Source organism: Stegostoma tigrinum, chromosome 18 (genome assembly GCF_030684315.1).
Source record: "Stegostoma tigrinum isolate sSteTig4 chromosome 18, sSteTig4.hap1, whole genome shotgun sequence".
In the NCBI taxonomy this organism is placed as follows: domain Eukaryota; kingdom Metazoa; phylum Chordata; class Chondrichthyes; order Orectolobiformes; family Stegostomatidae; genus Stegostoma; species Stegostoma tigrinum.
The window spans coordinates 40,284,380-40,297,360 of NC_081371.1; the positions used below are offsets into that span (position 1 = coordinate 40,284,380).

The following is a 12,981-nucleotide window of genomic DNA, read 5'->3' on the forward strand; positions in this document are numbered from 1 at the left end:
TCTCACTGAGCCACACACTGGAAATCAAGCACTGATATTTTCAGGGTCATTACAATGTTAAAGATGTTATCAAGATATGCAAAACTCCTTGATTTACCTGTCTTTTTTTAGATCCAGGTTGACAGAAAGCAGAAAGCGTTCTATACTTAACAAGGATTACAATAAATAAATTCTAGCTACAGGCAAGTAATTATATACTGCCAACATATTCTCTTACCAGTTAAAGCTTCATAGAGACAGACACAGACAGGCATATACATCCATTGTTGTTATGGGTACAGGGAATGACTGGGAAGGCAAATTCAACGGTCCCTGTCCACACAGATTGCTGAAATGATCCTTTTGGTTTGTCAGAACTTACTGTTCATCAATCTCTCTCTTCGTGTTTTGTTTTACTTCCTTGCAGGAGGTACAGAACAACTGGTTCACAGATTATAGACACAGATTACAAACTAATGTGGCAGGGGGATGGGAACCAAATGAGTGGGTTAGTGGACAGTAAGGAGGCAGTAACTAAAGACTATAAGGAACTAGATAAGGAAGTCCGTGTGACTAAAGGAAGAGTAGGCACAAAGCAGATGATGAATGCAAAGGGATGGGTAGTCTGAGGCGCATTTGTTTTAATGCGACAAGTGCAGTAGGTAAGGCAGATGAATTTTGGGCTTGGATTAGCACCTGGGAGTATGATGTTATTGCCATTACTGAGACTTGGTTGAGAGAAGGGCAAAATTGGCAATTAAATATCCCAGGATATGGATGCTTCAGGCGGTACAGAGAGAGAGGTGAAAAGGGTGGAGGAGTTGCATTACTGGTCAAAGACGATATCACAGCTGTGCTGAAAGAGGGCACTGGAGGACTTGTGCAGTGAAGCAATGAGGGCAGAGCTCAGAAATAGGAAGGGTGCGGTAACAATGTTGGGGCTGTACTACAGGCCTCCCAACAGCGAGCGTGAGATAGAGGTACAAATATGTAGACAGATTATGGAAAGATGTAGAAGCAACAGGGTGATGGTGATGGGAGATTTTAATTTTCCCAACATTGACTGGAATTCACAGTGTTAGGGGTTTAGATGCTGCAGAATTTGTAAGGAACATCTGGTTTTATAGAGCAGTGTGTAAATAGTCCAACTCGGGAATGGGCCATACTGGACCTGGTGTTGGGGAATGAGCCCGGCTAGTTAGCTGAAGTCTCAGTAGGGGATTACTTTGGAATTAGTGATCATAATTCCATAGGTTTTAAAATACTCATGGTCCGAAAGGAAGTGTGCTAAATTGGGGAAAGGCCAACCATAGCAAAATTTGGCAGGAGCTGGGGAATGTGGATTGGGAGCAGCTGTTTAAGGATAAATCCACATTTGATATGTGGGAGGGTTTTTATGACCGGTTGAATAGAGTGCACGATAGGCATGTGCCTGTGAAAATGAGGGATAGGAAGGGCAAGATTAGGGAACCATGGATGACAGGTGAAATTGTGAGACTAGCAAAGAGGAAAAAGGAAGCATACATACAGGTGACTGAAAACAGATGACGCTTTCCAAGAATATCAGGACCAATCTGAAATGAGGAATTAATTGGGCTAAAAGGGGTCATGAAATATCTTTAGCAAACAGGGTTAAGGAAAATCCCAAAGCCTTTTATTTGCAAGAGGTTAACTAGAGAAAGGGTTGGCCCACTCAAGGACAAAGGAGGGATGTTATACAAGGAGAGAAAATGAGTGAGATTCTTAATGAGTACTTTGCGTCAAAAGTCACTGAGGAGAAGGACATGACAGATGTTGAGGTTAGGGATAGATGTTTGATTACTGTCAGTCAAGTTGGCATAAGGAGGGGAGAAGTGTTGGGTATTCTAAAAGGTATTAGGGGGGACAAGTCCCCAGGTCCGGATGGGATCTTTCCCAGGTTGCTGAGGGAAGTGAGAGAGGAAATAGCTGGGGCCTTAACGAATATCTTTGCAGCATCCTTCAGCACGGGACTGGAGAATTTGCTAAAGTTGTCCCCTTGTTTAAGAAGGATAGCAAGGATAATCCAGGTAATTATAGACCAGTAAGCCTGGCATTATTGGTGGGGAAGCTGCTGGAGAAGATATTGAGGGATAGAACCTATTTGCATTTGGAAGAAAATGGGCTTATTAGTGATAGGCAGCATGGTTTTGTACAGGGAAGGTCATGTCTTACCGACTTGATAGAATTCTTTGAGCAAGTGACAAAATTGATAGGTGAGGGAAGGGCTGTAGATGTCATATACATGGACTTCAGTAAGGCATTTGATAAGGTTCCCAATAGTAGGCTGATGGAGAAAGTGAAGTCGCATGGGGTCCAGGGTGTACTAGCGAGATGGATAGAGAACTGGTTGGGCAACAGGAGACAGAGAGTTGTAGTGGAAGGGAGTTTCTCAAAATGGAGAACTGTGACCAGTGAAGTTTCACAGGGATCCATGTTGGGACCACTGTTGGTTGTAATATACATAAATGATCTGAAAGAAGGTATAAATGGTCTGATTAGTAAGTTTGCAGATGACACTAAGATCGGTGGAGTAGCAGATAATGAATGGGACCGCTAGAGAATGCAGCAGAATATAGATAGATTGGACAGTTGGGTGGAAAAATGGCAGTTGGAGTTCAATCCAGGCAAATGTGAGGTGGTGCATTTTGGAATATCCAATTCATGAGCAAACTATAGAGGAAATGGAAAAAACCCTGGGAAAATTGATATACAGACAGATCTGGGTGTTCAGGTCCATTGTACCCTGTAGGTGGCAACGCAGGTCGATAGTGGTCAAGAAAGCATGCGGCATGCTTTCATTCGTCGGCTGGGGTATTGAGTACAAGAGTTGGCAGATTGTGTTACAGTTGTGTAGGACTTTGGTTTGAACACATTTGGAATTATGCACACAGTTCTGGTCGCCACATTACCAAAAGGATGTGGATGCTTTGGAGAGGGTGCAGAGGAGGCTCACCAGGATGTTGTCTGGTATGGAGGGTGCTAGCTATGAAGAGAGGTTGAGTAGATTAGGATCATTTATATTAGAAAGACAGAGGTTGAGGGGGAACCTGATTTAGGTCTACAAAATCATGACAGCTTTAGACAGGGTGGATAGCAAGAAGCTTTTTCCTAGAGCGGGGTACAATTACCAGGGGTCATGATTTCAAGGTGAGAGGGGGAAAGTTTTAGGGAGATATGAGTGGAATGTTCTTTACGCAGAGGGTGGTGGGTGCCTGGAAGGCGTTGCCAGCCAAGGTGGTAGAGGCGGGCACGATAGTTTCATTTATGATGTGTCTAGACAGGTAAATGAATGGGCAGGGATCAGAGGGGTGCAGGTCCTTGGAAAATAGGCGACAACTTTAGAAAGAGGATCTGGATTGGCGCAGGCTTGGAGGGCGAAAGGCCTGTTCCTGTGTTGTAATTTTCTTTGCTCTTTGTTCTGTCTGATTTCTTGGTCAAATGTTACAACTTAACTCAACTGGTCAGGGAAATACCTTGTGTTTTTACTGCCTGGAGGTTTGATGGCTTCGGCTATTTTATTCATACCGACAAGCTGTTTAGCTACCTGGGAGCCAATCACACATTTGTTGGCAAGCAAAAGGTTTTTGTCATCAACCACTGGTCACCAATGAGATGCTTGATTGGCTGAATCTCATTTTTGTACACACTCCCTCATGCCAGTTTGTCTGCAACTAAATCTCTCCTACTGGAAGAACAAATGACGGTATAAAATGCACTTACAATAAGTGCTGGTAACTTGTTTTTTTAAAAAGTGATCACTTCTACAACACTTGGTTTTAAAACAGTCCTTTCCCATTTCAGTCCACAATCAAAAATACAGAAAAATAAAAATATGCAATCGCATTTTCTGCTTGGAAACTATATTCTATTAATTTTAAACCACCCCCACAGAATAAACATTATAGGCTAAATTTATAAATGAAATCATACCATGTTGCATGCAGAAGTTGGCTAATCAACCGTTTGCAGTCCCTAGTACATGTTTTTGATTTGTCTTTGCTTGTCTAACTGTTACTGCACTGTGTCAGCACAGTGGCTGCAGCATTGCTATTCAAAGGCTACTAACGTTCAGTAGACTGCAAATGGTCTCCTGGAACAATTATGAGAAACTCTGTGCTTATAATCTGGCACTGACCCTGACAAGTCTGGACAGTAACAACAGATGATAGGATATGCTCTGCGGACACACTGTGGTACACCTTAGCCATCCTCATTATTTGTTAGACGATAGGTTTTGTGCCAGTTGTAACACCCTGGAAGCCCCTTGGCACAGTCGTGATAGCTACATCCCGAATTTGCATGACAGAAAGTTGACTTTGCATGACTATCCATTATGTATTAATTAGATGTTGAGGTAGATCTCATCTATTGGGGACTCATCTTAGCGCATAGAATTCCTACAGTGTGGAAACATCAACCCTCCAAACAGCATCCCAACCAGACCCAGATAGCAGCCCACCTTATCCCCGTGACACTGCATTTTGCCACCTAATCTGCAAATCCTTGGTCAGTATGGTGTATTTTAGCATGGCAATCAGCTAACCCGCATATCTTTGGACTGTGGCGGGAAAACGGAGCACACAGCAGAAACCATGCTGTTACAGGGAGAAGGTTGAAACTCCACAAATCACTCGAGAACCTGGGTCCCTGACATTGTGAAGCAGTAGTGCTAACCAGAGTCACCATGCTGCCTCATATTTATTCAAAAATAGTGAAAACATGGATTGTTGGATGGGGAGAAGGGTATGTGACATGTGATGTGTGCCACCACTTCCAAATGTAATCAAAAACAGAAATTGCTTAATGCATTATAAATGTATGCATTCCACCTTTTCCTAGCTATTATCAGTTCTGAAGAAAGGTTACTGGACTTGAAACACTGCTTTCTCTTCACAGATGTTGCCAGACCTGCTGAGTATCTCCAGCAATTTCTGCTCTTGTTTTAGATCTTCACCATCTTCACCATTTGCAGTTTTATCCCAATTTTAGTCACTCTGTCTTTGGTTAAGTTAATTGTTAAAACCTAACATTTTCATGGTCATTTGGTCATTTTCCCTAACATCTGTTTATGTGGCTCTTTGCCTTATTTTCAGTTTATAATGTTAATGTGAATATATTATTACACATTATCCAATTTAGTTCCCAATTCATGTAAGACAGGCATCAGAGCAGTGTCAAAAACCGATACAATACTGAAGTCAGAGTTTGCTCAAACAGAATTAGCTTGCGACTGCATCTATTAGCTACTGAAATTGAAGCCAGAGTATATACCAGGATCAAGTTATGTTCATGTAAACCAATAACAGTAATTGCTCAAGTCTTTCACTTTGTAAAATATACTCATAAAGGTAAATGGTTGCTCTTCCAATAAAGTTTAAATATGCTCTTGATTTTGTTAACGTAACAAAGAAAGAGTGAGAATAACATTTACCTCAAAATAATGCTGTTTCAACTTCCCTGGCTGTCAGCAAGAGTAAGTCCGAATGGTGGAATTGTCTATCCTTTGCATTCCTGATGTGCCGACTAGAATTGCACAAATAATTAATTAATACCGATCATGGCCTTGTCTTATAAGTCATATAACCTTTGTACTTTGTCTGCTCTCTTGAAATAAATAGCACAAGTTTCAACATTGAATATACAGCTGTAACAAACTGAAGAAATGATAACTTACAATGTATTTCATTTGTTTGCATTATGCCTAGTTGTTAAAATTTTCTTTAGTCCAGTTTAAGTTCAGGACTAGCTGCTTTCTTAAAATGATAAATCCCTCTTTTAAACATTTGTTTAACTTCATACCCTAATTTCCTTTCATGGCTGTTACAGTAAAACAGAAATCAAATTACAGACACAGATCCACAGCACAGAAAAAGGTGTGTTGACCCATTGCATCCATACCATTCAAAAACAACCACCTAACTATTCCAATCTCATTTTCCAGCACTGGATAAATAGCCTTGGATGCCTTGGCATTGCAAACGCACATCTTAATGCTTCTTAAATGTAATGAGAATTTCTGCCTCTACCACCCTTATTGGCAGTGAGTTCCAGATTCCCATCACCCTCTTGGTTTTTCCTCATATCATACCGTAAATCTATGCCCTCCGTCATTGATCCCTTCATCAAAAGAACCAATTTCTTTCTATCTATTCTTCTTGATTTTATATATCTCAATCATATCTCTTCTGATTCTCATCTGCTCTGAGGCAAACAACTCCAGTCTGTCCAATCTCTCTTCATAACTGAAACCCTTCAACACTGGCAACATGCTGGTAAATCTTTTGCACCTTCTCCCAAGCTATCACATCCTACCTTTAATGCGGATTCCAGAACTGTGGCCTCACCAAGATTTTATACAGTTCCAGATAACCTCCCTGCTTTTCAAGTCTCTGCCTCGACTAAAAAAGCCAGATATCTCATTTGGTTTCTTAATTACCTGTCCTGATACCTTCAGGGACCACCATACATGCAAACCAAACCGTCTAATCCTCAGTGCTTCACAGCGTCGTACTATTTGTCACATCCTTCATCGCGTTGTATGCCCTACTGAAGTGTATCACCTCTCATTTATCCAGACTGAATTGTATTTGCCACTAATTAGCCCATCCGACAAGGTTGTCTATATCCTCTTCTAGTCTCAACACTATCGGCCTGACTATTTAATACTGCACAATTTTTGAATTGTCTGTGAACTTATTGGTCAACCCCCCCACCCCACTACATTCAAGTCTAAATCATTTATATAAACTACAAACAGCAAGGGCCCTGACAGTGACCCCTATGGGACCCTATTCTGACAATGTGGAAAATTGCCAAGTTATCTCATCTGCAGGAAAAGCAGTACCAGTCAAACACAGTTAATTATCATTCAATCAGGCTACTCTTGACCATTAGCAAAGCATTGGAAGGAGTTATCAATAATGCTATCAAATGCCACATGCAAAATAAGTGTCTGCTCACGGATGCTCTGTTTGGATTCTGCCAAGCCGCTCAGCTCTTGACCCTATTATTTCCTCATCCCAAATATGGACAAAAGAGCTGATCTACAGAGGTGAGGTAAGAGGGACTGCCTTGACATGATGGGACCTTTGAGCAGGTGTTTCATGCAGGAGCAAAAACAGAAGTTGCTGGAAAAGCTCAGCAGGTCTGGCAGCATCTGTAAAACAAAAAAATCAAAGTTTATGTTTTGGGTCCAGTGACCCTTTCTCAGAGTTCTGATTTCTTTTCTTCACAGATGTTGTCAGACCTGCTGAGTTTTTCCAGCAACTTCTGTTTTTGTTCCGGATTTACAGCATCCGCAGTTCTTTTGGCTTTTGTTTCATGCAGGAGCCCTAGCAAAATTGGAATCAATGGGAGTCAAGGGGAGAACTTTTTTAAATTCAAGCAAGGATGTGAGCATTACTGGCTAGGCCAGCATTTATTGCCCAGAGGGCAATGGGCAACATTGTTGTGGGTCTGGAGTTACATGTAGGCTAGACCAGGTAAGGATGGCGGTTTCCCTTATCTCAGTTTTCTAAAGGATATTAGTGAACCAGATGGGTTTTTCCTGACAATTGACAATAATCTCATGGTCATCATTAAACTCCTAATTCCGGACACTTATTGAATTCAAATTCCTCCAAGTGCCAAGAGGAGGTTTGAAATCGGATCCCTCGAATGTTACTGGGGTGTCTCTGGATTAATAGTCTAGTGATAATACCACGAGGCCATCGTCTCCCACAATGGGCTGGCGTCAAATCTAACACAAAAGATGATGGTGGAATTGCTGGAAGTTAATCATCTCAATCATTGTAGGAATTCCTCAAGATAGTGTCGTAGGCCATACGTCATCTAATGTTCAAGGCCCATCTTCAGCTGTTCCATCAATGATCTTCCTCCATCAGCAAGTTAGAGGTGGGGACATTCATTGTGCTAAACGCTGTGCAATTACCAATTTGAAATGTCTTTGATGCTGAAGCAGATGTGCAATAAAACTTGGACATTGCCCAGCCTTGGGCTGAAAAGCAGCATGTAGCACACTTGCACCACACAGGTGCCACACAATGATCATTTCCCACAAGGGAGCATCTAACCATCACTCTTTGGCATTCAATGGCATTGCCATATTGAATCCTCGGCTGTAAACATGATTAGTTTTACCATTGACCAGAAACTGAACGGTTAGTGAGATCCATCAGCAGGAAAGGCTTCCACTTTCCCAATGCCCACCTAGTTTGTGACCACACCAAAGGACGCCTTTGTATGTACATTTCCATTCCAGATAGCTGCCATTTCATCCTCCTGGAAACTTCTATGATTCCTTAATCTTGTACTGGTCAGGCTGCTTCAGAAAGAACTAGAGAGAAGTTACAGCATGGAAATAGGCCATTCTGCCCATTGTATCTGCATTAGATGTATAAACTAGCTGCCTATTCCACTTCCATTTGTCAGGACCTGGTCTGTCGCCCTACAGGTTGTAGTACTTCAGGTGCAGATCCAGGTTCCCCTTGAAAGTGGTTTTCTGCCTCAATCACCAAACTGAGCAGCAAATTCCAAACACTCACCACTCGCTGGGTGAATATGTTGTTCCTAATCTCCTAACAATCACACGCTTTGTGACAATTGACCTTTCTGCTAGGGGAAACATGTCTTCCCTGTCCACACTATTCAAGCCTCTCATTAGTTTGTCCAATTTGATTAAGTCACCCTGACCTACTCTAAGGAAGGCAATCTAGTCCATCCAATCTGTCCTCATTCCTGCAATTTTAAAGCCCTGCAATGTTTGTAAATTGCCTCGGTACTCTCTCAAGCAATTATGTGCTTCATGTATTGGGATGACCATAACTGTACAAAACTCCAGCTGTGGCCTAACCAGTGTCTTATGTTGCTCCAACATTAAATCCCTGCTCTTACTTTCTTTCACTGTGCAAGATATTGAAAACATCTCATATTCCTTGTTTACCACTTTATCTATTGTCCCTATAGAGCATTACAGCACAGTACAGGCCCTTCAGCCCTCGATGTTGTGCCGACCTGTCATACCGATCTGAAGCCCATCTAACCTACACTATTCCATGTACGTCCATATGCTTATCCAATGACGACTTAAATGTACCTAAAGTTGGTGAATCTACTACCGTTGCAATTACCGATATGCACTCCAAAATCTTGCACTTCCTTGACCCCTACCACAGCCTTCCTGATTTATTGATATTCATTCCCATTCTTTTTCCTCTCCAAATTAATAACCATGTACTTCTCGGGAGTGAAGAAATTCATCTGCCACTTTTCTGCCCATTCAACCTGACCATTGTTTGGAATATAGTCAATTTCTGCAGTCAACAGCTATCCTCTTCACTAACAACTATCCAGCCAATTTTTGTGTGGTTTTGCAAATTTTTCAATCAAACCTCTATTTTTGAATCTAAATTAATATATATCACAAACAGCAAGGGATACAATAATGAGCCCTGTGGAGACCCACTTTCTATTTGCATCCTTTTCATACATTTCTTACTTTCTACTTCTAACAACCATTACCCTTATTTCCTCTCACTGAGCCCATTTTGGATTCAACTCATCAGATTCCTTAGCATCCCATAGATTTTAATTTTTCTTCATGGTCTGTCAGTATAGAACCTTGGCAAAGGACTTATTAAAGTCCAAGTTGACAATATCTATAGAACTACCCTCATCAAACCTCCTTATTACTTCCCCAAAAAGTTAAGTTAGTAAGATACAACCTTCCTGAGAAAAAAAAATGCTGACCATCCCTGATTAATCCTTGTCTTCCTAAAGTAACAGGTAATTCTATGTCTCAACGTTGATTGTGGTAATTTGCTCACAACTGTGATCAGACTGATCAGGCAATAATTATTTGTCCCATCCCTCGCACTCATTTTGAATAATGGCACAACATTTGCAGAACTCTAATCCTCTGCTATCGTACCTATATCTAGTGAGGATTGGAAAATGATCCATACAGCATCAGCTACTCCTTCTTTGGATTTCATTCACAGCATAGGATGCAATTTATTTGGCACTGGTGATTTATCAACTTTCCAGCAGGTCAGTCCCTCCCTTCTAATTTTATTATTATTAGATTATTTTATCAAACAATTCACCATCATCCTCATTAATAGAATTTGTCATCCGTCTCCTTTGTAAAAAAAAAGGAGGCAAAATACTAAATTAGAATCCTGCCCAAATTTTCAGCATGTATGCACAAGTTACTATGTATATTTTTGGAAGATCTGAACCTTTCTTAGGTTATCCTTTTGTTCTTAATGTACAGATAAACCATCTTTGGATTTCCCTTACTTTTATCACATAATATACTTTTGTATCCTTTCTTTACGCTACTACTTTTTTCATTTCATGCTTGCGCTTCCTATACTCTCTTAAGTTTCCTAACGTATTACTCAACTTGAGATTATTAGAAGCTCTATTCTTCTGTTTTATCTTGTTATCTTGAATGCTTCTGGATAGACAGATAGAGAACACTAGAATGGGCAGCATCTCCCTTATTCTTTGTGGGGACTTATAGAATCTCACTTTGAATGCCTTCCACCAATTTGCCACTGTGTTTCATTTAAGACGAGTCCATTTTTGCCAAATCATCTCTTAATTTTACAAAGATTGTCATTATTGGTGGACTGAAAGGAGGTTCTGCTAAAAGAATGTGAACAGTCAGAATCCTAATTATATAGCAAAACCTCCAAAAGAATAATGTCAAGATTACTCCCTAAGACAAGGTAAATGATACATGGCGCCGGCAAATGAAGTCAAGGAATTAAGTGACTCTGTCATTGGTCTAGGTGAAACAGTTTTCAGTTCATGGAGCACTGCCTCCAGCACTGGGATGGAAGGTTCAGGTTATTTGGATTTCAATTCAGCCACGCTGGAACAAGTGTCCCAGCAGAACAATTAGGGCTGTAGCAAGAGCTTTAAACTAATTGAGGGGGGTGAGGGAAGGAAGGGTTAGGAGAAGATGAATGGCCTATATTCCTTATAAGGCAAAAGGATATGACAGCACTACAGTGCAGCTATTTGTATAAGAATACTCATAGTCGGACAGAAAGGGGGAAACAAAACACAGTAAATGGGGTCAAAGGGAGAAAATGTTTTTTAAAAAGGCACTATTAATGGCTCTTGTCTTGAAAGCACCTAGCATGCAGAACAAAATAAAGAAAATTTACTGCACAAAGAGTGGTTTACGAGTATGGCCTTATAGCCATCAAAGTGACCTGGCTGCAAGGAAATCAAAGCTGGGAAATAATCAGAATTATGTGACTTCTTGAAACGATAGGTAGAAAGCAAAATGTATTCAATAGCTGTGATGGTACAGGTGATAAGTATAATAGCAAGAAATGCTTTTGGTTCATGTAGAATCCACATGGCTGGAGGTAAGAAATAACAAGGAAAAGAAGATATTGGTTGGAGTAGTTTATCAGCCCTCAGTAGTAATTATATGATATGACAGAAAACAAATTAGGGGTAAAGAGGGCATGCGAAAAAAAGCACATCAATCATGAATGACTTTAATCTACACACGTTACGAAAGTCAGACGGGCAGAGGTAGTCACAAGGAAGAATTCATAGACAGCATTCAGGAAAGTTTCCTAGAACAACGTTACGGATCCAACCCTGGAATAGGCTACTTGGATCTGGTGATACCTAAAGAGGCAGGTTTAATAAATGATCTCAAAATAAAGGTCTGCGAAAGAACAGCAGCCATAATACAGTGGAATTTAGCATTCAAATTGAGAAGGAGAAATTTGAGTCAGAAACAGATTTGGTAAGCTTAAATAAGCACAATTACAAAATGAATGAGGGCAGAGGTGGCTGGAGTGGACTGGGTAAGGAATTTAGTGGCAATAACAGTTGAGGAACAATGACAAACATTAACAAAATAGTTCATGGCAATAAAGTATATTCCATGAGAAAGGAGGATTCTAGGAAGGGTATAAGCCAACCATGGCTAACTAGGAAAGTTAAGGCTAGCATACATTTGAACAAGGAAACAAAAAGATTAAAATGTGGCAAAGATTAATGGTAAGCTAGAGGACGAGGAAAGTTGTAAAATACTGCCAACGATGACCAAAAAGATAATAGAAGGAAAAACATAAGGCTTTGAGGATAAACTTGCAAGTATGAAAATGGACAACAGAAGTTTGTTAAATTATATAAAAAGAAAAAGTGGCCAAAGTGAACATAGGCCTTTTAGAGAATGAGGCTGGGCAGATAATGAAAATGGCAGAGGAGTTGAATAAACACTTGGCATCAGTATTCATGATGGAAGACAGTAATAGCTTTCCAAAATTACTAATTAAGGAACTAAATGGGGAGAGGAAAAAGTACAATAACTAACACCAGAGGAAAAGTATTAGGGAAAGTAATGGGACTAAAGACCAATAAGTCATCTGGTCCTGATACAATGATATTAAAAGAAATAGCAACAAAGTTAGTGTATGTGCTGGTAAGCATCTTCCAAGAATCCTTAAATTCTGGAAAAGAGGTGGTAAATTGGAAACTGCCAATGTCGAGGTGCCAACTCTATTCAAAAAGGGAAGGAGACCAAAATCAGATAACTACAGCTTCAACTGTATTGGGAAAATGTTGGTATCTATTATAGAGGATATAATAGCAGTGTGTTTGGAAATATAAAACATAATCAAGTGGAGTCAGTACAGCTTCACGCAAGGGAAATCATGACAGACAACTTCATTTTAATTCTTTGTAGAGGTAATAAGCAGAATAGGTAGAGGGGAAGGAGTGGATGTGGATATTTGGATTTTCAGAGGCTGTTGTTAAGGTATCACATGTTAGGCTACTTAATAAGATACGATTATATGGTGTTGGAGATAGTACTTTAGCGTGGAAAGAAGAATGGTTTACTAATAGAAGACAGATGGTTGCGATAAGGGGCTAATTTTCAGGTTGGCAACCTGTTAACTGGTGAAGTGCTGCATAGATTATTTCTGGGACCACAATTATTTACAA

The 12,981-nt window shown here is 40.4% G+C and overlaps 1 protein-coding gene across 12 annotated transcripts in view; it reads right to left on the reverse strand.

The window, feature by feature from the left end:
- The window catches only part of ppfia2 (PTPRF interacting protein alpha 2), a 418,215-nt gene that overhangs the window by 10,375 nt on the left and 394,859 nt on the right, over positions 1-12,981 (reverse strand). For 11 of the 12 annotated variants that reach the window (XM_048548309.2, XM_048548310.2, XM_048548305.2 and 8 more), the window contains one exon: positions 5,432-5,523. The exons of the other annotated variant lie outside the window; for it this stretch is intronic. In XM_048548309.2, coding sequence (XP_048404266.1) covers positions 5,465-5,523 — 59 coding nt within the window. In that variant the 3' untranslated portion in view covers positions 5,432-5,464. The remainder of the gene's footprint in view (positions 1-5,431; positions 5,524-12,981) is intronic. 12 annotated transcript variants of the gene reach the window in all.